Source organism: Gamsiella multidivaricata (assembly GCF_025024155.1).
Source record: "Gamsiella multidivaricata strain RSA 2152 chromosome Unknown BC939scaffold_27, whole genome shotgun sequence".
NCBI classification, from domain to species: Eukaryota; Fungi; Mortierellomycota; class Mortierellomycetes; order Mortierellales; family Mortierellaceae; genus Gamsiella; species Gamsiella multidivaricata.
Window position 1 is genome coordinate 94,365 of NW_026251735.1, and position 26,571 is coordinate 120,935.

General features: G+C 49.5%; 9 protein-coding genes across 9 annotated transcripts; 5 read left to right on the forward strand and 4 right to left on the reverse strand.

Moving 5' to 3' along the window:
- Positions 1-227: 227 nt before the first annotated feature.
- Positions 228-3,158, reverse strand: BC939DRAFT_476496 (uncharacterized protein; the record flags this gene model as incomplete). The annotated part of the gene is made up of 2 exons (XM_051558599.1): positions 228-2,456; positions 3,048-3,158. 2 exons carry the CDS (start codon positions 3,156-3,158, stop codon positions 228-230), a joined length of 2,340 nt encoding a protein of 779 aa, XP_051412918.1.
- A 2,777-nt stretch (positions 3,159-5,935) lies between these two features.
- BC939DRAFT_449241 (CCAAT-binding transcription factor (CBF-B/NF-YA) subunit B-domain-containing protein) lies at positions 5,936-7,568 on the forward strand. Its single transcript, XM_051555355.1, has 4 exons — positions 5,936-6,197; positions 6,291-6,380; positions 6,888-6,965; positions 7,075-7,568. The coding sequence occupies exons 1-4, from the start codon at positions 6,021-6,023 to the stop codon at positions 7,414-7,416; spliced, it is 687 nt and encodes a 228-aa protein (XP_051412919.1). The 5' UTR covers positions 5,936-6,020; the 3' UTR covers positions 7,417-7,568.
- Positions 7,569-11,604: 4,036 nt separating this feature from the next.
- Positions 11,605-13,365, forward strand: BC939DRAFT_502509 (Dak1 domain-containing protein; the record flags this gene model as incomplete). Its single annotated transcript, XM_051560286.1, has 1 exon — positions 11,605-13,365. The coding sequence occupies one exon, from the start codon at positions 11,605-11,607 to the stop codon at positions 13,363-13,365; it is 1,761 nt and encodes a 586-aa protein (XP_051412920.1).
- Positions 13,366-14,794: 1,429 nt separating this feature from the next.
- Positions 14,795-15,813, forward strand: BC939DRAFT_476499 (phenazine biosynthesis protein PhzF family; the record flags this gene model as incomplete). The annotated part of the gene is made up of 2 exons (XM_051558600.1): positions 14,795-15,507; positions 15,615-15,813. The coding sequence occupies 2 exons, from the start codon at positions 14,795-14,797 to the stop codon at positions 15,811-15,813; spliced, it is 912 nt and encodes a 303-aa protein (XP_051412921.1).
- A 334-nt stretch (positions 15,814-16,147) lies between these two features.
- BC939DRAFT_528310 (phenazine biosynthesis protein, PhzF family) lies at positions 16,148-17,478 on the forward strand. The gene is made up of 2 exons (XM_051561451.1): positions 16,148-16,896; positions 16,995-17,478. The coding sequence occupies exons 1-2, from the start codon at positions 16,181-16,183 to the stop codon at positions 17,191-17,193; spliced, it is 915 nt and encodes a 304-aa protein (XP_051412922.1). The 5' UTR covers positions 16,148-16,180; the 3' UTR covers positions 17,194-17,478.
- A 1,494-nt stretch (positions 17,479-18,972) lies between these two features.
- BC939DRAFT_449251 (uncharacterized protein) lies at positions 18,973-20,220 on the forward strand. The gene has a single exon (XM_051555356.1). The coding sequence runs from the start codon at positions 19,099-19,101 to the stop codon at positions 20,161-20,163; it is 1,065 nt and encodes a 354-aa protein (XP_051412923.1). The 5' UTR covers positions 18,973-19,098; the 3' UTR covers positions 20,164-20,220.
- A 95-nt stretch (positions 20,221-20,315) lies between these two features.
- BC939DRAFT_476502 (uncharacterized protein) lies at positions 20,316-23,143 on the reverse strand (the record flags this gene model as incomplete). Its single annotated transcript, XM_051558601.1, has 4 exons — positions 20,316-21,271; positions 21,375-21,947; positions 22,057-22,434; positions 22,588-23,143. The coding sequence occupies 4 exons, from the start codon at positions 23,141-23,143 to the stop codon at positions 20,316-20,318; spliced, it is 2,463 nt and encodes an 820-aa protein (XP_051412924.1).
- Positions 23,144-23,947: 804 nt separating this feature from the next.
- BC939DRAFT_135038 (uncharacterized protein) lies at positions 23,948-24,668 on the reverse strand. Its single transcript, XM_051550099.1, has one exon. The coding sequence runs from the start codon at positions 24,491-24,493 to the stop codon at positions 24,035-24,037; it is 459 nt and encodes a 152-aa protein (XP_051412925.1). The 5' UTR covers positions 24,494-24,668; the 3' UTR covers positions 23,948-24,034.
- A 175-nt stretch (positions 24,669-24,843) lies between these two features.
- BC939DRAFT_502514 (uncharacterized protein) lies at positions 24,844-25,767 on the reverse strand (the record flags this gene model as incomplete). The annotated part of the gene is made up of 1 exon (XM_051560287.1): positions 24,844-25,767. One exon carries the CDS (start codon positions 25,765-25,767, stop codon positions 24,844-24,846), a length of 924 nt encoding a protein of 307 aa, XP_051412926.1.
- Between the last annotated feature and the right edge of the window lie 804 nt (positions 25,768-26,571).

Genomic DNA, 26,571 nt, shown 5'->3' on the forward strand with positions numbered 1-26,571 from the left:
TGACACTTGAAAGCAAATAAATCGAAAAAAAGTCCCGTGTTTTGCAGCTCGCTCTGTATTTCATCCCGAGATGCGTGCAAGGACCTAACCTACCGCCTATCCTTTTTTGAGCATCAACGCAACTCGAAATGGTTTTTGTAATACTGTACATGTGCCATGCTGGCACCTTGCATAGCGTTCTTTATTTTGCAAGGAATAAGTAGAAGCTATGATGGAGGTATAAGCGCTCACGCAAAAGGCGACTCAACAGTGACCATATTGAGCTGATGCGAATGCGTCGGACTTGAATGGTGTGGGAGTTGGTGGTGGTGGCGATGATGATGATGACTCTGTCGGAGTCCCTCCAAGTCTACCTTCTGCATCTGCCCAATCGACACGATCGTCGGCCCATTATCATAAGTCGACATTGTCATCCTTGGATCGCACTCATACGACGGCACAACCTGATACAAGACCTGTTTCGAACTCGGCGACATCTGTTGCTGACTACTCTGCGTCTGGTTGTGATTTAATGTGGTAGCATTCGATGCCGTGGCATAGTGATCGTGCCCACCCATCGAGTCGCATCCACTATCCGCAAAATCTTTCGGCAGCGGCATCAATTGGGAGGACGGCCTGGTCTTTTGACCTGAATGCTGAGGCTGCTCTGACGCTGTCGCCGCTGCAGAAATAAGAATCGGCTCACACTCACCGCTACCAATTCCGCTATTGAACACACGATGGGACGATGCCGAGTGTCGCAGCACAGACGATGCCGGAGGAGGCGTCAGAGACGTCTGTGCGAACGGCGATTGCAGCACACCGTCGTCAAGGTCCTGATCACCAAGGAGGAGCGCATCCACATCGTCCTCTAACTCCTTCCTTTGGAATCCCAAACGCTGCGGCAGGACCGGATCCACAAGGCTTTCACGTGGATTCTTGCTGCTTCGACCGTTGATATTACCGTTATTGTTGTTGCTGGCATCGTTTTGATAGTTGGATTGGGCGGTGTCTGGTCTCGAGACCGGGGTGACCAAACCCTTACGCTGTGTAAGTGTTGTAGAGTAGATGTGTTGGTTGTGGATCGACGTATTCAGGTGTTGCTGGTGATGAGGAGAAGGCGTCAGCGCGTCGCGGATATGGGTCGAGGGCAAGGAAATGTCACGGAAAGGAGACTCGGCCGATCGACTGTTCCTCTTCTTGGACGAGATACCGAAAACATCCTTGAATATTTGTTTCATCCGATTGTTGCCCCTGGGTTTGCTCATAGACGTCTCCGTCCATGTCTGGTTCTCCTCGCCTCCACCTTGCCCCTCAATCCCAAACGGGGATCCCCCTGGCCGGGTTGAAAACAACGGAAGCCTAGTATGGCTAGCATTGGAATTCGGAGACCAGGTCTCCTTCTTGGAAGCAACAGGCATACTCTCGTGCCGCTGGTGTTGTCCCTGGCGTCGACGAGTCAAGAACGAGAATCTAGATGAAAACCGCGCTGGTTTCTTTTCCTCCACAAATGTCAGAGGTGGGGACGCCAGTTGCCGTGTCTGCTGCTGTTGTAGATGTTGTTGATACTGTTGTTGTTGTTGTTGTTGTTGTTGTTGTTGCTGTTGTTGTTGTTGCTGTTGTTGATAATATTGTTGTTGAGCGTGTGATATAGAATGTTGACGACGATATCTTGCGGCCATCTCGGTTCCAAATTCGTCTTCCTCGTCGTCGGGGCACTGAGGCTGTCGGAAGACGTTTTGTTGTTGTTGAAGCTGGCGCCCCTGTTGCCAGTCTGGGCTTCTTATGACAGGGTTATATTCGTAGGTCGGGTACTTGTTCAGTGGTGAGGATGGAGCAGCTGGGGAGGGTTGTCGTTGAAGCTGTGAGTGCAGGTTGGATGTGTCTCCATAGATGTGGATGCCCGCTAGACTGTCAGGATCGAGTTCTTCGAGCTGCCGCCAGTCATTCTCTTGACCGATACCCGAATAAAAGGACTCGCGGTAGAGAGTTTGATCGTGGTGGGTCATAGTACGAGGCAGGGCCCTTGGTAGGGCCATGGTTGGGTCAAGCCCGTCTGGAATATAGTCTTGATGACGGGGTGATGGATTAAGACTACGCTGCTGCTGAAGGAGTGCTAGGGGCGGAGGGGGCGAGCGTGGGCGAGTGTGCTGTTTGGAGGAGTGTCGAGAGGCTAGAGGGTGCAGTCCTTGGTCTGTCTGCCGTTGTTGCGGCAGTTGTTGTTTATGTTGTGGCAGACCCTCGAATTGCTCTTGTTGTTGATAGTTACGAGGATGTGGAGGTGGAAGTTGAGCGCTGTGTAACTCAAGCGCGAGGTCTGACCTCGATGGACTGATGTTGCTGTTGCTGGTAGTGTTCCGCCACCGACCCTTCTCGGCCGTGCTGCGGAACAGCTCCTCCTCCAGCGTGATAAGTTCACGCTGCAGTTCGACATAGTTGAGGATATGCTTCAGCTTTGCCTCTCTTGAGGGTGGACTCTAGAGAGGGAGGGATGCAGAGCGGCAGGGATATGAATTAGGGGGTGAAATGGATGGCATGATAGCATGGAGGAAAGACGCGATTTGTCCAAGGAGACACACGCGTTTTGGTGGCAACTGATTGAGCGATTGGATTGGAGAACCAGGAGAGTGGGACCTCCGCGGAGAGGTTGAAAAAGAAAGAGAAGACGCGTTATTCATGAACACATAAAAGACAAGAGAAGCATGGAGGTGTTGGTGGATGATTATGAGGACAGGATAAGAGTCGGCTGTCGCCATCCGCCCTTCAGGACCACAGCCAAACTGTCGCTCCAAAGTTCGTCTTTTCCTGCCCTTCCTCTCTTGTAGTGCGGCAATACCACAAGATACAAAAAGGTACAGATGACTAGATTAATTTGGACAGATACACATGTCTTTGTACACACAGCCAGGCATATGTCCAGTTTGTTGTTTTGCATGATTCCCCGTGAATGTGATTCGCATACAACGTAGGCCAGAAGAGAAGGAGGGTGGACAGGTGTGCTACCAGCAATAAAAACATAGGGATGTTGCAAATAGTGCGCCATAGTGGCGGTTGTCGCGACGACTTACTGTGATGGTGTGTCTGTACAGGTTGGCCTCTGTGAGAGGAGCGACTGAGGACTGAAGCCGCTGGGAGACCCGCCTCGAGATTTTTGTCGAGAATTCGGGCACCGCAGCCATTGTATCTCACTGTACAGTGCGGCGAATATGATTGTTTATAAATAACAATAAGAATAATGGTGCAGAACAAGTGAATACAACAACACTAACAATAGATGAGAAAGAGGGATCGATCGGGGTGGTTACAAAAGAGCGATGAGGATGAGTGATGAGATCAGGCAGGCGAAAGAATGTTGGAAGAGTGGAGAGTATAGGACGTCAGGATATGGTGCCGGCTAGGGGGGGATTGGGAGTGGGGTGGGAGTGGAGTGTGAATATGAGTTGGCACACAAACAAAATACGATATATGATACGGGGACCAATTGATGTCTCTTTTTTCGGTCCAGAACGACGAAGCGACTGAAGGACAGTGACAAAGTGTGTTAAGGGAAAGAACAGGGACCTTGGATGGATGGAGCGTCGAGGAAGGGGCCAGAGGGTGGCCAAGGAGTAATTATCAAATTGTGAGCAATAAAAGGTTCAGTGGAAACAAGGAAAAAAAAAAGGAAAAGTGCAATTGGGAGGTGAGATAATGGTTCGACCGTTAAGTTGCAGTTGCATGACCATTTGACGAGCAAAAAGAGTAGCGTATTTCGATCGAAAGCTGCTCCTGTTTCCAAAGGGATCAGGGGCGGAAAGAAGGAAGGAAGAAAGGAAGGAAGATGGAATAAAAACACAAAAGTGGTTACAAGAGGGAGGTAGAAAGAAGAAATTGTCAAATAACATTGGATTGGATAGAGGACGAATAAATTCATTTTTTTCCACTCCGCTACAATAGCCCAGGGGGATGAAGAGGACGAATGGAACAATACAGCGGGCAAAATTAGGCAATGAGAATGGTGCAGCTCAAACTATACATTGCTTGCTTCAGCAACCATTGGTTGGCGTTATAAAGAAACGAGCGAAAAATCACTGCCACGCCGGTCCCTCTTTGCGGCTGCGCTTGGTCTTTGTCTGCGCCTTGGCTTTGTCTAGCCTGGCCTGGGCTGTGTGTATGTCTGTGTCTTCGCGGGACAAACCAATACATCAATCGGCTTTGCAAAAAAGAGGGTCGCTTCCTGCCTCTGTTTACATTGACTCTTGCAGGAAAGATCGCGTCAGCCCTCCATGTCCAAAACACTGTTGGTCCGTTCTCCTTCCCATTCATTCAAAGACAATAAGAAGAACCAGCAATTACTACACACGCTTTCTTCTCTCCTTTCCTCATCTTTCTTCCGGGTCAAGCGCAAAAAAAAAAATCCTTGTGGAACTCAATAAAAAGCCGGCCTTATAATCGATTAATGTCTTGTCCTTGATTGCGATTTGAAAGCATCGCATCTATTACAATCACTTTTGTGAATATAGCAGCAGGGTCGCTCAAGGGCCATAAGCAGGACTTCCTTCTGATTAGCTGCTTACCTCTACCATCCCATCGTTGCAAACTCGAGGAACAGGAGAAAGGAGAAAGGGCGGACATGGAAAGGGGCGAATGACTGAAGGGGCCATCAGACGAGGGAACACGAAGTGGAACGAAGAAAAATAGAGCTACTCCTATCGCTGATGTTGCTGCTGTAATGACCAGCCCTGGTAGACAACTGCAGGATCCCGCAGGATATGCGGCCGATTGATTACCTTTCTGATCTCTTGCTAGCTGGGGTCTTGTCCTGGATCTGGAATGTACTCTCGTGACAAGGATAGTTAGTACACGCAGTCTGCAAGGCAAACGGATGAATCACTGCGTTATATCCATCCATTATTCCTGTGCTCTTTGTGGCAAATTATTCCTGACGGGAAAAAAATGCGACTGCATCCAACAACGCACAAAGCAAGACCATTCATTTCACCAGCACCGCGGTAAAAACACACATCATAACCCAATGCCAAATATGTGTAGTGCATTGATACTGAGTTACCCTGTATGTTTAGGGCGTTATCTCTTGCTCCCAGCCATTGTTTCGATCTCCGGTTAGCATTGATACTGAAAACGCCCTTTTGTTTTCTGCCTACTACCGTACCTCGTCCTGTTACCCAGGCGTACTCTTCCTGAGGAGGGGGTTGAATCCCTGTCATGGTTTAGACTGGTTGCACTCAAGAGCGTTGACCTTTGCTGATACAAGCACATATCATGTCGCTATATGGGCCTGTGCTTCCCGTGTGTACACGTGTAATCCATGGAGCGTGGCGAAGTCGTGGGCTTCTTGAATCATGTTCACGTACGGCACGTACACTTTAAACAGGGAACGCGATCGTCTAGGAAACAAGAACTACTTTATCGCATAGACATGAACAATGGTGGTCTGTGCTTTTTTTCTGACGACATCCAGCTAGGTGTTCAGTACGACATTCTCGTGCATCAAGCTGTGAATTATCTGGGAGCCGGAGATATCTTCCTATTGTCCTCATCACCGCGTTGATACTGCTCGACATCGGTCTTTATGAGCTCGTGCACTCGCACTCGCTCTGCTTTTTAGCCAAAACGTGCTCCACTGCAGCAAATCATCTTCGTTTACTCTCCTTATGAGAGCTTTCCCATCGTTTCAGCAGATCAAAGTAGGTCCATAGAGGAGTTCAGCACGAGCGTGAGAGAAGGGTGCCATACCGGTACAAGCAACAGGAACCAATCCTGCTGGAATATTTCCCATTCTGATCACCCACAACAGCGATGGCATCAAAATGGGCAGAACGAACGATAGAGAGGGATGATTGACGAAGAGAGCTAGCATCCATGGCATCTGTCCTGTTCTGCCTTGTTCTATGTTGTTCTGTTCAGCTGGTAGAATTTTCTTTGTAAAAGATCATTTCATTATTTGCCTTACGCCAACTGCACCTTCTACTGCCTTTCACTCATCTCTGTCAAGTCATCTTCTCATCTCTCGCCAACACACTCGAGCCCACACAACGAATATGACTCAGGCGTCAGGACCATCTTCACCCCGTTCACGGGACCGCCCTTCCTCCTCTCCGGCCCCACCGACCTCGTCTTCCTCTCCACAGCATTCCGAAGGAACTGCATCTCATCACTTCGAACATCTGCCAGCCCAGTACGCCAGCGCCATGGGCGGAGTCCTGGTGGTTGATCCTGTACGCATTCGAATCTTAAAAAAATACTCATGGCGCGAACCCCATCACGTTTTGCATGACTGACATCCACTTTTTGCCTGCCTTTTTTCATAGCATATGATGCCTCCAGGTTATGTGCTCGGCCAGGTGGCACCTTCTAGGGTTGACGAGCCAGAGGAACCACTTTATGTCAATGCGAAACAGGTACGCTGAACACCGCAAAGGTGCCGGTGTGGGGTTTGACTGATCCTGAGGACAGAGGACCACATCAACCTCGAAAGATGGAGGATGCATAAGAGTGACATCGCTGTGTCGCACCCCAGCGTGATCGCTTTTCTTCCTCTCTGCCTTCGCTATACACCTCCAAGGTCTTCGTACACGGGCGTGTATTTGCGTTCCTAGCATTTTTGGATTGTTTGGTTCTGCTTCGTTCTCGCGGACGCGACCAAACTACAGCGAAATGATTGGCTTGCATGGGCCAGCCTATCATCGTCGGTTTTTCCCTTCTTTACAAATGCTATGGGGGAATACTATGAGAAAGGATTAAAAACCTCTACGGATAATGCGGATAATACAGTGGTGCTTGCTTTTTGCTCACTTGTCTCTCATCTTTTGGGATATCACAATCAGTTGCTACCTCGGAGCGAGAAGGGCCTGAGGCCCTTTCTAACAAACATGTAATTGTCTCTCCTGTGCGTCTTATCTATACAGTACCACCGCATTCTGAAAAGAAGGGCTGCCAGAGCGAACCTCGAGGCTGAGAATCGCCTGCAACAGCGTGGTCGCAAGGTAAGCGGCGATCTTTTCTTTGTCCTGGTCCCCCAGGAAATAGAAGACTGACCATCTTCCCACCCTTGCTGCCTTTCTATTTTTTCTTCCCTTTGTTTGTTTTGCGTAGTTCCTTCATTTGTCACGCCATAATCATGCAATGAGACGCCCACGTGGGCCTGGAGGACGGTTTCTAACAGCAGCCGAGATAGCTGCGATGCAGGACAAGGAAAAGTCCGGCGAAGATGACCAGGCTGGACAGCTGCACGACGGGAGCTCTGCACAGGGTTACGATACCAACCATGCTGCCCCATATCAGGTGCAGCAGCACCACCGACAGCAGCTGAAACAGGAAGAGATCTATCAGCAACAACAGCAGCAAAAATTACAGCAACAGCAACAGCATCATCACCCCCAACGTCAGCAGCAGCAGCAATACCATCAGCGCCAGGCATACGAGACAGGTGTGTAAACCTGTCCATGGAGCTATTTAGCGTTGACGAGAAAGCGACAATATCTGCTCACTGCTTGACGGATACGAAAGTTATAGACATAGCCCTTCCTTGAACGACAAATCCATTGTAAATACATACCGTTATCGAAGAAAATAATAAAAAAAAAAAGACATAATAACATGATTCACATAGCAGAGAATACCGTTTGAATGATAAAGTGGATAGCAAAAAGTTGTGTTTTTATTAGGAATCAAGGATTACGTTCTTGGCCGGGGTTTGTTGCCACCAACTACCATGCGCGAGACGAAGGGAGGTCTCAACAGACAACAAGACGAAAACTTCAAAGTCGCCTCGGCCCTGCTTGGCTCAGCAACGACATGTCCGCGCCGCGGAGGAAAGAGTCATCCATAGACGATCTCTTGTGTAATGTTCATAAAATAACTAACGTATGGCAAGACTCCTCTGTGAGCCATCGATATTTTGTTGTCGGCTAGTCATGTCCTCTGTTTGAGAAAGAAGAATAGGAAAGGCTGAGTACAGTAGTCTGATCTTACTCCCTCGCATGTCGCAGCACTTGGCACCAGTATTTTAAACCGCTGCTGTTGCTGAAAAGCGAGTCAATTGAGTCCTTAATCGTGGCCCCGCTTTCTTTTTTTTTTTCATGGCAGCCGATAGATCATGTGATTTGAGCGAGCGACGTAAATTTTGGCTGGTCTCCCACAGCAGTCCTTTGTTGTGAGCGAGCGACCTCAAAAAAAACTCCGTCGCTCGCGTCGCTGAGTCACCTATAGTCGCGAGGAAGTTCCAAACATACTTGCGACTACAGGTCTCAGTCGAGTTCAGCTCATGACACTTGGGGGTGGTTTCTAAAAACGATTACAATTTAAACATTCGGCCTCTCGGAGGGTCAAAAAATTTCAAAATCAGGGAGAAGCTGAGAAATCTAGAGATGACGTCGAATGTTGGATTTAATACGTAGTTATTAGACAGTTTGCGAAACAAATCATCCAGTACAATCAAAGTTTATCAAGTAGGGACTCGCACTTTTGGTCATTGCGAAAGTCTTACCACAAGTTCACCGCAATTTCGCAAGTTCACATTGCACCAATGGGAGCGCATTTTTTTCACATTTAAAAAAAAACACAAGCAGACGCGAACTATGCTTACACGCTTTAATTAAAGAAAGGTGGTGTGCTTGCTTTTAAACTCCATTGTTCTTCCCTCCGTCCTTACTCATTAAAGCCCACAGAGATGGAGCGCGATACAGACAGTGACGCCAGCAGCATCTACAGCAATGACACCGATATCGACGAACTCCACGCTGCATACGAGCTTAATGCCGTGGACGAAGTTCTACATGATGACGATGAATTCGATCATGTTCTATGGGATCAAGAGTTCGACGGTTTTGAGCGCAACCTTTTGGATGCTGAGCTCGAAGGCCAGATCCAGTATGAAGCTGACCTGGCCGCGAACAGAGAGGAGGGGGTGGTTATTCCTGATCGCGCTGAGTATTTCTTTGGTGTGGATGAGATTGGGGCCGAGTTGGAAGACATGCGGCTCGAGGCTGCCAACGAGATCGAGAACGAGGATCATGAACCCGAGCAGGAGCAGGGAGACTTCGAGGATGACAGGAGAGTTCAAGCTATTGTGGCAGGTATTGAGCTAGTGAGAGGGGCTGTTGAAAGGATGGATGATGAGGTTGTGCCAGATCCTGATGCTCAACAGCAGCTGCAGCGCTTCATTCCAGTATTACAACTTATTGCACAGGCGATCCAGGTGATGCATGGAAACTTTGTGCAAATACGGCCCAGGATTGAGCGACCTCGCATACCCAACATTCGTTTCGATCTCGAACAAGTCCCTAGACCAAACTGTCAGCTCTATTTCCGCTTTTACCAGGAGGACATTCTGGAGATGGTTGTTGCATTGCGAACGCCAGAGATCTTCGTCCTTGACAATGGCTCCAAAGTTCACTCTGTCGAGGCGCTTTGTATCGTGTTGCGTCGACTTGCATATCCATGCCGCCTCTTTGATCTCATGGATATCTTTGGACGATCACAATCTATGCTATCACGCATTTTCAACCACACCCTTCGGTTCCTCTATCGGCGATGGAGGCAAAGACTCTTTTGGGATCCCATCCGTCTCGGCCCCGACAAGTTGGAAGAGCTTCATTATGCTATCCGAAGGCAGAATGCACCATGCCTTTCAAGCTTTGCATTTATTGATGGTACTGTTCGTGCAGTTTGTCGTCCAATCGATGGGCAAGAGCAAATCTACAATGGCCACAAGCGCGTTCACGCCATGAAGTATCAGTCAGTTGCCACACCCGATGGTATCATTGTTCACCTGTCTGGGCCGTTTGCAGGGAACCGCCATGATTCGCGTCTTTTCGAGATGTCTGCCCTTGCTCCGATTCTTCGAGCATGTGCAAAAGGGTATGACAACCGCCAGATGAGTCTGTATGGAGATCCTGCTTATATACTGAGCGACATCATGCAGCGGCCGTTCCACACAGCAGGCATCTCTCCTGAGGAGCAGCGTTTCAATGAGTGTATGTCTAAGGTCAGAATTGGTGTTGAGTGGTGCTTTGGTTACGTTCTGCAATACTTCCCCTTCTCTGATTTCTTATGGAGGTGCACACCCACTATATTTGCTCTGTCCTTTTTGCAAACATTCGCTCCTGCATCCGACAAACAAACTCATCCTCTTCCAAGTTTCGAGTCAACCCCCCACTCTTGATGAGTATCTTCATGATTAAACAAGGCAATCAAAACGTTTATATTAAGGGATATAGTAGTGCTGTGTATTAAAAAAAAAAAAAAAAAAAAAAAAAGAGGATTGAATTTAAATCTTTTTTCGAATATCCGAAACGAGTCCGTTGATGTTTTCCATGAGTTCCAACATTCTTTTCTCAACAGTACTTGCTCGTGGAGCCTGTGATCGCGGAGCGCGTCTGTTGATAGGGTTGAAGCGAACAGATTCAGCTGTTGCCAGGCGGTTTGGATTCGAAGATGTTGCTGTGGTGGTAGATGATGAACTTGAGGAAGAAAAAGATGATGAAGTCGAAGAAGAGGGATCCATGGATGATGAGGATGCTGCCGTGGCCGATGAAGTCGTGGGCATGCTCATCTGTCGTAATGACTCCTGCCTGTTGGTATGACCATAAAACTCCTCCAAGTTTTGAGCCGAAAAATCATCCACTGTGCTTTGACTTTGTTGCTGTCTATGCCCGTCGAAGTCGTCTTCCTTCTGTACCAGTTCCAGCAAAAGCTCATCCTGCCTTGTCATAGTCTCTGTGCCGCCACTTGACCTCCGTGATGCTGCCTCTTGTTGCTTGAATTCTTTTTTAAGCGCATCATATCGCCTCATGCAAAGAAGGTAGTTAGCCTTCTTTAGGTCGCGCCCTCCTTGTGTCCTGACATATGCTGCGACCTTCTCCCAGGCCTCCTTCTTCTGACCATGTCCAACGAAAGGTGGGTGTCCCATCATGCCCTCGAGTAGAGTGATAGTGTTGGCGTGGTAGTTGTTGCTCCTTGGTGCGAAACCTTGACATACATCGCGCTTCTTTCTAACCGACTGTTCCTGACTATGCTCCATCATGGTATCCATCGAGGTGGATCCATTGCGGTTTTGGAGAGTGGACTCTCCCTCTTGCTCAGGTTCCTGGGATTGCAGTTGTGCGGGTGGTTGTTGGTGCGAGACTTGGTCAAGTGGAGGGCGAGGTAGCTGAGGCCCTTGTTGCGTGGAGAAGCGAGGAGGATGAGGTGCGAGAGGACGTTGTTGCTGCAGAGACGCATACGGCTGATGCTGCTGTTGTTGCTGAGGGGCACTCTGTTGCGGCACATACTGCGGTTGCTGCTGCTGTGATGTAAAGGTGGACTGTGTGAAGCTCATTGACGAAGAGAAGTAATGGAGTGACAAACTCATGTTGACTTTTCTTTTCATATATCTAGACAAAGCCGCCTGGTAGCAAGCCAATCAAAACGCCGAATGAACTTTGCTTCTGACCCTCGAGTTCAGAGCTCGAACTCGAGCTTCAGAGGCATAGTTGAGTTTGAAAAAATTCACTAGCGTGAACTTTATTGAACTTCGAGCGAACTCGAGGGTCGAGTTCAGTTTCGCAAACTGTCTATTGTCTATAGTCCGATAACAACGAGTTTATACTCTTCTACCATCAACTTCTATAAACCCTCTGAAAAATGGCTAGTACAGAAAAGCACTTTGTCACGGATCCAAAGACACTAGTCAAGGACAGTCTCCAAGGCTTCACCATTGCCAATCCACACCTATCTTTCGACGAGAAGAACAAGGTCGTTTACGCCAAAGATCTTGCAGCACGACGCCAAGAGCAGGTCACCCTCTTTTGCGGTGGTGGTAGCGGGCATGAACCCGCGCATGCTGGATTCGTTGGACATGGCATGCTCACAGCAGCAGTATCTGGTCACGTCTTTGCCTCACCCACATCGTCTCAAGTTCTTTCATGTCTGCGCAGGGTCTATTCAGAAGAAAAGGGAACTCTGGTCGTGATCAAGAACTATACAGGAGATGTGCTCAATTTTGGTCGAGCCGTCGAGCGCTTCAAATCAGAACGTGTTCATCAGGATAAGGGCCAGCCCAAGGTCGCCATGGTGGTCGTGAACGATGATGTCGGCGTGATCAACCAAGAGGACGACGATGAGGGAGGAGTCGGCCGCCGCGGTCTTGCAGGCACAGTCTTGGTTTATAAACTTGCTGGGGCTCGTGCTGCCAACGGCGGAACTCTGCAGCAGGTCAAGCAGGCGGCAGAGTACGGAATCTCACATACTTTTACGATTGGCTGTGCGCTCAATGCGGCCTCAGTGCCCGGACAGGGTTTGCCCCGTACGCTCAAGGATAACGAAATCGAAGTTGGGATGGGCATTCACAACGAACCAGGATTTGAGAAGAAAGGGCTCGAACCAGCTGATGTCCTAGTGCAAGGCCTAATCGACCACATTGTCAAAAGCCAGCCCTTCCAAGCATGCCGTCCCGATGGCAAGGCTCGTGTGGTGCTTTTTATCAACAACCTCGGCGCGACATCGAATCTGGAGATGGGGCTAGTGACCAAACTGGCCGTGGAGGCTGCCACGTCCCGCGGTCTGGAGCCAGTGCGCGTGTTTTCTGGAACATATATGACAGGACTCGCCATGCCGGGGGCCAGCATCTCGATATTGGCGCTCCCGGACAACGAGGACGAGTTCAAAGATCTGGTTTCTCTGATCGATCAGCCTGCAGAATGCCCTGGATGGATCAACCACGCATATGTCGCCGATGCTGGAAGTACGGACGAATCGGCAGAGGGCCCAGCGGAGTCATTCACTCCATCATCGGATCCCACCTGGGAGCGCGTCATCGAGACCGCCTACAAGAACGTCGTTGCTGAAGAGCCCGAGATTACACGATTGGATCAGCTTATGGGAGACGGTGATTGTGGCCAGGTTCTGCTCTCCGGCGCCAGCGCCATCTATCAAGCCTCCAAGGATGCAGCGCTTCCTCTTCAGGACTCATCAGCTGCTCTGGGACGAATTTCCTCAATTGTCGAAGACGCCATGGGTGGTACATCTGGAATTATCTACTGCCTCTTCCTAGACGCTACGGCACAGCATCTACACCATTTTGGAGCAACCAGCAATGCGACACTGAAACCAAAGGTGTGGGGCGAATGCATGCTTCGCGGTCTGGATGCCCTGTACAAATACACAACCGCACGACCTGGCCATCGGACGCTCATTGATGCACTGGAGCCATTTGCCAGGACGCTTGCGGAAACGGGCGATATGGACAAAGCGTTGAAGGCTGCACAGGAGGGCGCAAAGGCAACTGCGGCAATGAAGCCTAAGCGGGGACGTGCGGTATATGTGAGTCAAAACGATGGACTGGCGGATGCGGGAGCAGTAGGCCTTGTCGCGGTTTTGACTGGCATCGCAAATGCACTCCGATAGGCACCTTAAGACGCTTTGTCAATATAGTGCCTAGCGATAAAATAAACGATGGGAGTCAAGTGTACAGTCGCCGGACAAGATAGGCTAGATTTTTTATGAAGAGTGTGTTGAGGCACCATGACAACGACATGAATGGGAAGGTGAAGAGACAAGGATAGGTGCAGCAATTTGGGATGTGATGATAGTGAGAAGAGAGGGCGGTGGACATTAAAAATACGGTGCCTTTCGTTTTCCTTGCGCCTATATGAGACGACTTAAAAATGAGTGTCCACCATTGGACTGGATGACCTCCTCCAGCCTTGTTCGCATTGAATCAACCAACCAGCAGCTCGGCGCCGGTGCTGTTCCATACACCCCGAAGGATCCTCTTGAGTCCAATGGTATTCGCTGGTTTGTGACCAGCCGTGTTAAAGCGATCCGTGAGTGTGGACCGAAGGTTCTCGATTGGGTTCAAGTCCAGTGAGCATGCTGACCATTTCATCTTCTCCACGCCATCCATACTGCGTCAATTACCCCCCACTTTGCCTCGACGGACGATAGCACCATTCTCCATTAATACGCAATCGGACACTTGGTGCATGAACACCTTCAATTCCCCTTCATAAACCCTTCTAACAAATCCGGCACTTTTGGTGTCTCCATCCTCCAGAAAAGAACGTGCACTGGCCTGCAAAAGCACACCGGGCCATGAGGGTACTTTTTTCGCTCCTGAAGGTGCACGTTATACTCTTTAGATCATACTTCTCGCCCTCTGTTCTCCAGACCCTGATCTGCCGGAGTTCTTCCCAACTCAAATCCCACTTCATCAGTCCATATAACTCGTCGCCATTGACTAAAAATGCTCCCTCGCGAAGGCCAGATATGCCGTCTTATGATCATCGGTGGGGAAGGGTTTCTTGGTTGTCGCAAAGCTGGAGATACCTTCCTTATGGAGTTGCTTTCGAACCGTCCTGGTGCTTACTTTGGAGGGTAGCTCATTGGTGATACTGTGGAGAGGTATGGTGTTGTCTTTGGACACAATCCTTCTCAGTGCTCTTACACCTCGATTGGTAAAGTCAGGGACCTTCCGAGGCTCTTCCGGGGTGCTGCTGTTCCTCGCTTCTTGAAGTTACTCAAGGTCTTGGATACCACCGATTGCGACACTCCCTCTTTTTTTCGCGATTTCCTCCAGCGTAAAAGAACCTCTCGCCATACTGACGACGCGACCTTTCTGTTCGACTGGCAGATGCTTGCCCATGTTAGTGGTTTTAGAGAGGATGCTACAGTTGCTGTGGAGACGAATGAGAGGTGTTCCATGACCATCACTCATCGCGAAACGAACCATCCTAAATTTTATTGGACCTCTGACTCGTGGGAAGGTAAACACATATTAAAACTCGCACTTTTTGTTTCCTTTTCTTCATCCTTCATCCCATTCAATCTCGATACAATGTCCACTACAACACCCTATCCCTTCTACCAAATCGACGTATTTACCGAGAAGGGCTACCTCGGCAACCCAGTGGCTGTTGTCGTGGTTCTGGATCCATCTCTCCCGGTTCCTACGGACGAACAGATGGCTCAGTATGCCACATGGACCAACCTCTCTGAGACCACCTTCCTGCTCCCTCCAACGGATCCGACCAAGGCGGACTACCGCGTGCGTATCTTTACTCCTAGCATGGAGCTTCCGTTTGCAGGCCACCCAACTCTAGGCACATGCCGCGCATTCCTCGAGCACACCGGTGTGGTCACCAACGAACCTAAGAAGATTGTGCAAGAGTGTGGCGTAGGATTGGTCGAGCTTTCAGTCTCTCTGGATGGGTCCATTGCGTTCGTAGCGCCACCGCTTTCAAAGACTGGAACCGTCGAAGAGGACAAGATCCAGATTGCCTGCGACGCCATGGGCATTGATCGCAAAGAGGTTTTAGACACGCAGTGGATCGTCAATGGCCCGCATTGGTTCGCATTGTTGGTCAAGGACGCCGAAACAGTGATGAAGGCCAAGCGTACTCCGACAGAACAGTCCAAGGAGCTCGAGTTTGGTATCCTTGGAGAGTACCCAGCTCATCAACGCAAGAGCTCGCAGGATCCACTCTTCGAGGTTCGAACCTTCCCACATGCCGATGGCGTGGACGAGGACCCTGTTACGGGTTCGTTCAAGTGAGTACACAGTGCACCAGCAACGGGAGGATGCTATTTTATTCTGCTCTTAGTGTGGTACCTCTAATCAGAGTATCATTATACCTCTTTTGCTGTACGCATTACAGTGCTGGTATGGCTCAATGGCTCATCGGAACAGGCAGAGCGCCGCTCAGCTACGTCGCTTCACAGGGCACAGCCATGGGCCGAAAAGGAAGGGTCGTGGTCAAGCGCGATGACACGGACGCGTCGTCTGAGGAGATGAAGAGAAAGATCTGGATTGGCGGTCACCAGGTTATCTGCATCCGAGGCACTGTTCAGATCTGAGCATTTGGCTCGGTTTGCCGTGGAGGGGCCAGCATTCCTCATAGCAGAGATGAGAGATCAAACATCAAGGCATAGCAGGATGACTCGTTCGTTGCAAATAAAACATGACTCGTTAGACTACAAAAATGTGATACTGGAGATGGGACTGGTTGGCCACAGGATTATGTCCCGTTGCTGCGCATCGTGGATCGTTGTGTATGAGAAAAAAAAAGGATTGTTAAGCTGAGTCAGGGTACGCCTTGCCGTGGGAAGAAAAAGACAAGTAAGGCACGGGTGTCATCAATGTGTTTTGAGAAACTATATAACCAAAGCTTCCTCCTGCACGCACATTTCATTCAGTCACTCTACATCCTATCAAACGAGCACCATGTCGACCACTACAGCAACCTATCCATTCTACCAGATCGACGTCTTCACGGACAAGAGATATCTAGGCAATCCGCTGGCCGTCGTCGTGGTTCTGGATCCATCGCTTCCAGTGCCAACAGACGCACAGATGGCCCATTACGCTACCTGGACCAACCTTTCCGAAACGACATTCTTACTCCCTCCAACGGACTCAACCAAGGCCGATTATCGCGTGCGGATCTTCACGCCAGGCGGGGAGCTCCCTTTCGCTGGCCATCCAACCCTGGGTACGTGCCGAGTGTTTCTCGAGCACACCGGTGTGGCTATCAGCGAACCTAAGAAGGTTGTTCAGGAGTGCGCCGTAGGACTGGTCGAGCTTTCAGTCTCTCTGGATGGATCCATCGCGTTCGTAGCACCGCCGCTTTCAAAGACTGGAACCGTCGAAGAGGACAAGATCCAGATTGCCTGCGACGCCATGGGAATCGACCGCAAGGATATTTTGGAAGCGCAATGGATTGTCAATGGGCCTGAATGGTTTGCTATGTGGGTCAAAGATGCGGAGACAGTATTGAGGGCTAAGCGTAACCCGACAGACCAGTCCAAGGCACTGAAATATGGCATCCTTGGAGAGTATCCAGTGCAGCAAAGACAGAATTCGCAGGATCCACTATTTGAGGTTCGGACATTTCCTCATGCAAGCGGTGTTGATGAGGATCCTGTTACAGGCTCATTCAAGTGAGTATGCACTCTTAATTGCTGGTAGAGCAACATATCCCAGATTTCACGATTCTGACAAAAAATATCCTTGTGCCCTTTCTCTGTATGTATCGCAGCGCTGGAATGGCTCAATGGCTCATTGGGTCAGACAAGGCACCTGCCAGCTATATCGCTTCACAAGGATTGGCCATGGGTCGTCGTGGAAGAGTTGTGGTCAAGCGTGATGACTCTGACGCGTCGATTGACAAATCAAAGAGAAAGATCTGGATCGGAGGTCACCAAGTTTTCTGCATCAGAGGAGCAGTTCAGATCTGATGTATTTGGTACCTATCGTGGATCGAGTAGTCATCACACATTAAGCTACGAAAAAGATACCAACTATGTACTCGTATGCAGCGAATAGAGTCTTTCATTTCTGGCGTCAATTGTGCATTCCTACATCGCCACAAGGACATAATATCCAAATCAGGAACCTGAGAGCTGCTACCAGATCAAGTCCTCCTATTTTGGCGACCCTCTGCAGCCTCAGCCTTCTAAGCCGAAGGAACGTCCTCCGCGGAAGAGAAACCATCTCTCTTTTCATTGTTCTGATACAGAGACGATAAAAATAACATTTTGTTTGCAAACAAAAAAATGAGAGCCATGGTCCCCATTGAATACGAAGGAAGCAATTGACTGTTTGCATTTGTTTTTTGTTATTCGTTCTGTTATTAAAGATTATTGACCCTGATCAGCAAAGAACTGCTTTCGAAAGCAATGGGAAATGGCAAAGAGGCGAATCCTCCACAAAAAAAAAGTTTCCCGTGGAGGTTTTTTTTTGCTTTTCTCGATCATCGAAGGCGTTTTGAGTTAATTGCGCGGACCCGCTCTTTCGTTCTATGGTTGCCCTGATCGTGTGTTTTGGTCCTAGAAAAGGGAATGCGTGCTTCTTTAAGAAAAACCTAGAAAGAGCTGAACATAGGAACAAGTGACCTGGTCAATGGACTAAACTATCATGACATCGTACTGCTGAAAGTTTTTTGATATGGATTGTTCTTCAACTGAACCATAACTATATTACTCAATTCGAGCGAGCGGAGGAAGCGATTGAGGTAAAGGTGCATATAGGCTTAGAGGAGCCTCTCTTCCTTATTCTTACTTAAAATGCCATTTACATTTATGATCGCCATTAACCCATGACAGTTGCTATCCAAAACGACCGTTGACGATCTTGTTTGGCTAAGCCCAAAGGAATGAAGCCTTTCAAGGTTGATGTAGCCCACCCATCTCTTAATGGGCTAGCGCATGTCTCTATTACCTCCTGCATAAATATTTCACTTTAAATGTCGTCCAGGTATCCAAATGGAGCACTTGTCAGCATTATAATCGAGCTAGGGCACAGGATTTTTCATACCCGCTTCGGGTGCGCAGATCATAGACTAAGCAAGCATTCCACCATCTTTTTAGTCGATTACCATAGGAGCACTATCCCAAAGCGCGTCTGTTGTAATTGGCACACATCGATTTATATGGGAGGTGTAAAAACACCCCTGCATTGCTCTGGAATGAACAGCAATCTTTTTACCAAGACCTGACCATCGACAATCGGAGGAGAGTTGAGAAATGAAATGCAGATTAGATACAGCAATTCATCTAACTCATTCCATCCGCACTTTTCGTTTAAGAAATTAAAAAAAAGGAGGGAGAAAAGATGTAGGTACCTGCAGATGGCCCAACGGTCGCGCATAGACTGCAAGTAGACCGTGGCTCATCCCCGTTTCATCCGAGGAGCGATTGCACGGAAATGAATTAAAATAATGGGCCGAGACTATTTTAGTCGCCGAGTCTTGCGACATGGGCATCTGTTTGACTTGTTTCAGGGCGCAGTGTTTGGTGGCTCGTGGTTTGTTTGCGTTGCTCAGATGTGAACATTAAATTGCAAGCCAATAGCGGGCCAAAAGAGAAGAAAAAGAAGACCATGGACATCGAGAGCCGTATTTTTCATGTTGTTTTGTTTAACTGCATTGACTTGGAGCTGTCTTTGGAGACTCCGCGCCCGGCGGAGCAAATTAAAAACTAGGTCTGATCCCTTCTTTACCTTAAATACAACCCTTCCTGCTGCGATCCCCCCACCTTCAACTCTCTTAGAAAAAAAAAACTACACCCTACAGAAACAGACATTAGAGCAGTTTATTACCGTATCATCACATTCTTTTGCACACAACGAATCCACGCTCCATAATGCCCACCACCACATCCTTCGTCTCAGAACCCGTTATGACTTCAACACAACAGCAAAACTCACAACCCTCCTCCCCCACAAAGCGGAGAGTGCGACTCACGTTCGGCTACCAGGATTCTGATCAGCAAGCACCCTCCTTTTCCTCACTCCCTCCCTCACCCAGCAGATCCCTCGACACTGATCCACTTGCAACGCCTACCTCGCCTCCAACCACATCAGCACCGAGTATGCGCCATACCAATACTCTCAACCCCGACTACACGCCAACGCCCGCAGAGATCGCCAGTGTGATCCCTATCCGCACCAGCTCCATTATCTCAGCACCACTCTATCTCCCAGCGCCACGGCCCCACAAGAGGTCAGCATGCGCCTCGCCATCATTAAGCCGCTCCAGCAGCGTGGGCAGCACCATCAGCTTCTCGGGCAGCCTTGACCACCGCACCATGTCCCGTGCCCCTAGCCCATTACCATCCTCCTCGTCCTTGTCCTCCATTCCGCATTCCCCCAACCAGAATTACAAAGAGGTCCTCCCTGCCACGCCTACATCTGCCAACACCACGACCCCCTCGTCTCCACTTCCAAACATGGACACAACCGTGCGCCGGTCCTCGATGGCCGAACGTGCCGCCTTCCTGTCCTCGGCCCCGATTCGCTCCCGGATCACACTCACCCCCCGTCTCAGGAAATTCACCCCCGCCGTGCCCTCCGCGGCGTTTCCGACAACGCTATCTTCCCCCTCGCTCTCAGTCATCCCCACACCATCCTCCTTCTGGGCTTCAAGGCAGTGCTGTGCCTGTCTCAGCCCAAACCTGGAGAAGCGGAGGTGGTCGAATGAGAGTACCCGAGGCCTGCATGGTGCGGTTCCATCTTCGTGTATGGATAGGATGTGGAAGGAAGATGAGGAGGACACGTTTAGCGGCACGACACTTTACGATAACGATAACGATAACGACTTTAATGACCTTTATGACCAACGGAGGGTGGAGGAGAGGAACGGCAAGAAGAAGAAGATCAAGAAGCGTTGCCCGACTCTGACCTTGTTCAGCTTCATGTTGAAAAAGTAGATATCATGTAAATAAATAACGACATATACAAAATACGCGTAATCAAACCGCGAAAACACATACAAAACTCTTGCTCCTCTTTGCGTTTCATCGGTATCTTTATTGCTTCACTCATCCTTGTTAGACATATATGTAGAAAGGGTTCCTCTTATCTATTCTTCGCGTGGTTGCATAGCCACCGTCTGGGTCAGCGTAGTCTTTGTCTGGACTGGCTGCCGTGATCCATTGCTGAGAGCCTTACTCTCTTGATCCTTGTCCTTTAGCTTCACATCCACATGCATCTGCACATCCACATCGATCGCCTTACCCAACCCAACCTGACCTTGCTGCTCCCCTTGGTCACCATCATTCGAAGCCATCTCAACTCCCTCGTCCACACTCACGGTCTCCTTCTCCATCTGATCCAGCCACTGTCCAAGACGCTCCTCAAACGCAGCACCTGGGAAACTCTTGAAGTAGAACCGTCCTCGAACAAGATTACGCTGGTAGGCCACTGGCGCATGTGAAAGCAGGCTAGGGATTTTGAGCAACATGCGTTCTAGTAGATGGGGCTGTCTCAGCCGGCTCAACTCGTCAATGTTATACAATGCCTGTGCCCTCAGAATGTCGTCCGCGATCTGCTGAGCCGTTTCAGCCTGGCTCTTCTCGTCCCCCTCCTGACCCACTGTCGCCGTCCCCGTCAAAGTCGTTGTCATCGTAACAGTCGTTGCGGTGTTGGTGGACTGATTGACGCTTGCATCGAGCTGATCCTGCGCTTTCCAAATACTGGCGACCTTGGCCAGCTTGATCATCAGCGCATCCACCTCCTGTTCTTTACGCAGAACATCCCGGCTCAGGTCGGCCTCAAACGCTGAAGGCTTGACCTTTGGGGCCCTCGCAGCGTTGTATACCTTGACGAGCTGACCCACATGTTGATAATCCAGCAACGAGTGCAAGTGCATCGGACGCTTATCCTTGGTGTCGCACTTCTTGTTCTCCTGCCTTATCTTATTGTCTTCTTGCTTCTCATCAACGAGCCATGTCTTTGCCTTTGGACAGGGTCGGAATGGGAAAAGACGGTTGTAGGGCTCATTGGGGTCCACATTGCATCCAGGTGGCAGACGAGGCACTATATCCGACCGTTAATAATCCATACATTTCGTCAGTACGCATTTCAACATCTTGCTAAAGGAGGAGCGAACAAAAAAAAAAAAAATGCCGAGGCGACTCACCAACATCTTTGTCAGCAACGATGCGCCAGTATGTAGGTTTATACGGACTCTCACAACAGAATCGAAGATGGTTACGTGCGAACTGCTCCGCAAAAGTCGAGTCTCCGATTTTGGGACTCGCGATGCTATAACAGTCTCTCAGCACGAGCAACTCATTGTCATCGCTAAACCTGGCGAGCATCTCCTGGAGAACCGTCCGTGGTCCTGCTCCTTCCGGAGTGCTACTCCTAGGTCCATTGGTCTCATCGTAGTCCTTGTTCATCAGCGGGTCCTTATCCTCAACAGTCATCTGCAGACGTGCCATCGTCAACGCTGCCAGGGCTCCACCGAGGGAGTGGCCTGTCATCCACAGATTGACGGGCTTACCCGTCTTGTTTTTACAGAGCTTGGCGGTCTCGAGGATGGTCTTCATGATGGTGTTGAAGGGATTGGTTTGGTCGTAGGTCATATCTTCGTACCAGTTCAATGGCTTCGGATCCGGGAACAGGGATTCGTAAAAGCCCTTGTGAACCTCTCCGTACAAGTACTCCCTGGCATCCACGCGCTGAATGGTCACATCGAGCAGGTATTCGTCTAGAGAGACACGCTCATGAAGGGTTAGTATGCAGCTCAGATAACCAAGCATGTACGCATGTACCAGGTATTTATACCAAAAATTGACCACCAACGAAATATGTCTTACTGAATGCCAAGACCGAGGTGCCCTTGAAGACCAAGACGATCGCATCATCATTATAGAACAATCCCGCAAACGGACCCCCCAAGGTCTTAAGTTCACTGATGCCCATGAATCGCATCCCAAATTCTTTCGATGCATTCTCGTCGATCGCCTGCTCGCTCTCCTGCAGCAGCTTTGTGGCCTCATCCCTTTGAGCCTGGTTCTGGACATTCAAGAGAATCTTGGACGCTTGCGCCACCAACTTGTCGTCGCGCTGATAGGCCATGCTCGTCATGATCAGCAGCAGGTTCGCGATGTGGTAACTGAAATGGGTTGTCAATCTCGGTTTGCGTTCACAGATCTGGCGAACGGCTTCATCGTTCCCCTCTGGATCCACGAGGTCTAAAACGACAATCGTCATTTATATTGGTAACCATCATGAGAGTTAGACTAGCGCTTCCAATTATATTTTTACCGGGCGAAATGACATCTGCGTGCCAGAAAAAAAAAAAAAAAAAAACAAAGCAAAGCAAAGCAAAAAAAAAATCGAGTTACCTGTCTCGTCAAAGAGTGCGATCTGGTCCCTGAAAAAGATTCCATAGTAGTATCCACCCAGCTTGGTATTATTCACAACAATAACCAACAGCCCAATCACCCACTGTATGATCGTCATGGCAATGATCAGCACCGGCAGCAGACCCATCGCATACACCCTACTGAACAGATCTCTCCCCGGGATCTGGCTCGGATGCATCACATGCGACACATACAGGGCCAGACCGTCCGACAAGAAGTTGGAGAGCTTCATCGGCCTGATCGACAATGGTTCTTCCAGCGGCCGGGGTGCAGCCTCCGGAGCCATGGACGGCACCCTCCCCTTGGTTGGTTGTTTGGGTCCATACCCCGAGGGTGGGGGCACTGGATCCTCCCGTTTCGTGAATTCGTCGAGACGGAATTGGTTGGTTGGGTATCTCGCCGGCGCAGCCTGTTTTCGTTGCTGCTGTTTCAGGGCCTGGCTCTGGGCTGTGAAGCGACCGAGGGCAAAGACTCCATGCAGATGTGCATGGGCTGTGGCACGACGGCTGCTGCTCAGGCGATCTTCTGTCGTCATTTTTTTTTTCTCTTGTGGGTCTCTGTCGCTCTTGGTCGACGGTCGGAAGGATGTGGACGTGGGTGTGAATTTGGATACAGGCCGTACAAGGACAAGCAACGGATGAAGGTGAAGAGAGAAGAAGAAGGAAAAGAAGAAGAAGAAGGGGGAGGGAAGTTTGACTTTGGCCAATTGGGACAGAAGGCGAGCGTAGGATAAACTATATATATCTCGGACCGAATATCAGCGCAGAAGGAAGAGGAGGAGAAGGAGGAGGAGGAAGGTCCGAGCGGTAAAGGTTCTTTTTTACTTGTTGTACGGAAAAAACGCGACGGAAGGAGAGGGGCTGATTTCGATGGGGTAGAGGTAAAGAAGGATGCGTGCAGCGTGCATGGTCTAGAGTCGATTCTTGCATACGTATTTACGTATTTTATTTCAAAATGACATAGGGCGCAGGAAACTAAGGGAAGAATGGGCTCAGGAGAGGTGCGTGTGTCCGATTTCCCTTCCTCTTTTCCACAAGCATGCGGCTATCAATCCATTTCAGATGTGCGTGCGTTCCCTTGTCGCTTTACATAGACCATGTCACTATGTCTCGATCATGCTAAACATTTTCTCCGCGCGCTGTGCCTCGTATTGCCAGACGGATAATAAAAAAAAGAAGAGAAAGAAAAAGCAGTGGGCCATTGACGACATTGGCCGTAAAGAAGACTCGCGCACACTGTCCTTCCTTGTATGACAATGCCACATGCAGTTGAAGTAGCACATTTTTACAAATGTGGATATTCTGGGCATGTGTTGGACGTAGACACATGTCGGTGCTGTGAAAAGAAAAGAAAAAGTCGAGCCGTACATTGCAAGTTCAGCCGCAACGTCTTCTTGTTTTCGAACCCAACCCCGCGCCAAAGAAAATTAGACGGATAAAAGTACGGGCTGGCGCATCTTGAGGATGCAATTGCGGCAGTCAACTTGACGCATGTGTGAATATATATAAGATCGTCCTGGTCTTTTAGCAGGTTCTAATGATAGCTGGCGATTTACTGAACTGCTGTTCGTCCCGCTCGCCCTGCTTGCCTGACACATATTTTCATACAGACTGAGTTGCATGTAGCCGTAGATCCGACAGAGCCGATAGGATGTGAATGAAGAGACTGAGGATATGCGGTTTAGTAGGAAGGAGCTGCAGCCTGCTTTATAGCAGAAATGAATAGTTTCTCGGATCGAGCGATTGGATGATGAAGTGTGCAAATGGGGACCTGAAACCAACAAAGTTGGCTGCCAATTGGCCAATGGGATGTCGCCATTTTCCAAGAGTGAGAGATTCGTGTTGAAGCCACCTCTTTTGTTCTTGGGACTCTTGAGGGTCTCCATTGGGTGGAAATTGTTTCAATTGCCCCACTACAAAAATATCACATCTTCACTATGCCTACTGTCGGCAGACATTCGTAAAGACATCCAGATAACGCATTCATTGAAAGAAAGAAGACAAGGGCAAATACACTACAAAAACAATAAACTATGAAAAAAGAAAGATTCAAAATAACAACCTGGCAATGCAATTGAACCGATTCAGAATGATTCCCAATGGCCTGGTCTGGTCCAGTTCCCACTCCCAGCAAAGATACTTCCAACCCTTGGAACCAGCCAGTAATGAAAAAACCAACAACAGCAAATAACCAAATAGCCAAAACCTCCACCATCTGCTTCCACCTTCATTTGACTCATACGAGATAGACCTGCATTCTTCTTCCTCCAGCACCCAGACCTCGGACACTCAGCATACGAGAGGGCTGTGACCTCATGAGGTCCAAGGGTGAAATGGGCGATGAGAGCGATTCAAGACTGCAGAGATCCTCCTTTTCGCTGACTCCCCCTCCAGGGGGCGAGTGACACAGGGTGGGAGAACCTGGAGTACTTGAGGGCGAGGACGAGGCAGACGAAGCTGATGAGGACAAGGAGCCGGAATCACTCAGCGAGGGAGTCGAGGGCTGTGACATGGACGATGATCTTGAGGGCGCTGACGGCCGACGGTAGGGATGGAACAATGGCGAGGACGGCGAGGAGACGGACGACTCTTGAGGTTTGCGTGAATGCAGAATCAGGACGTTTCGGCTCAGGTCAACGACGTTGCTGCTCATGTATGAACTTGGATCGCTTGACCATTGCTCTCCGGCAACCTTGAGCTGGGTTGGCATCAGTGGCGTGGATGCTGCTGCTGCTGGGGATGAGTGGCCCTTGTGTTCACAAGGCTCGGTTGCTACTGCTATTGTCGTTGCTCCAGTTGATGTTTCTGTGGCTGTGGCTGCTACCGCTGCCGTTACTGGTACTTGCCCCGTATTTCCTGTGCTATTGCTGCTGCTGCTGCTGCTGACGGAATTGTCTTCCTCCTGAACCTGGTCATAACTGAGAATGTCAACTGCCATGGAGAGATCAGAATCGTTCTGGATGCGAAAAGCAAAGACGATGCCCTTGGAGGGGTCACCCTGGGAGGGAGAACGGACGGGGGTGCCCTTGCGGCGTCGTTGGATTAGATCTTGCGGTTGCGGCGATGGCGAGGAGACAACGGAGGGGGAGGTTGAGGCATGCTTGCTGCTGGGGTGGGCGGCCTGCCTGGTCTTTTTCGTTGTGGTCTTTCTCTTTGCCATGAAGGATAGGAGGAGAGGTGTGCAGGAGTAGAAGCAGGAGTAGAAGCAGGTCTAGGCGAAGTAAAGATAGGCAAGAGAATGATGGCGGTGGGTGTGAAGTGTGAAGCAAGGAGGAGTGGCGATACTGCAGAGAGGTCCGGGTAATGGGATTGAGGTATAGATGCCGCGGTATGGAGAAGGACGTGCTTGACGGAGGAGTGTGTCAAGGAAGGAGGAGGGTGTGCGGTTGGAGGAGGAGAGGAAGAAAAGAGAGAGAGGACAAGTTGGGAAATGAGAATAAGACTCAGTGAGAGCGGGGAGCCGGGAAAGAAGAGGGGAGTGGATGAGAGAGGGCGGATAAGGCGGACACACTTTTTGGAGGAGGAGGGAAGGGCAACATGTCATATATTTTTTGGTTGGCAGTGGGAAGGGGAGCAAGGGAAGAAGGGGGACTTCTTTTTCAGACCAATTTGCATTCAATACGATAGTATTGAGTTGTAAAGAATAAACATAACATGGAGCGGAAAACTGCCTTCCCCACCCCCACATACACACACATAACACACAATACACATTCTTCGCTGTAGAAAAGTACTCTGCGATGCATGTACAAGTACATCTACCATGTATTCATCCTCGCCTCCACCCTTCTCTTTCTCTCCAAATGCTGCAATGGGTTGCAATGAACCCATCAAAGGAATGATTTTTTGAAGCAATGGTCAAAGAGCGAGAACGAGAGCGAGAGAGAAAAAAAGGGGTTTTCCGTGTGGAGTGAGACTACCCAGGACACTATTGAACCTATATAAATTACACATTATGGTGTGC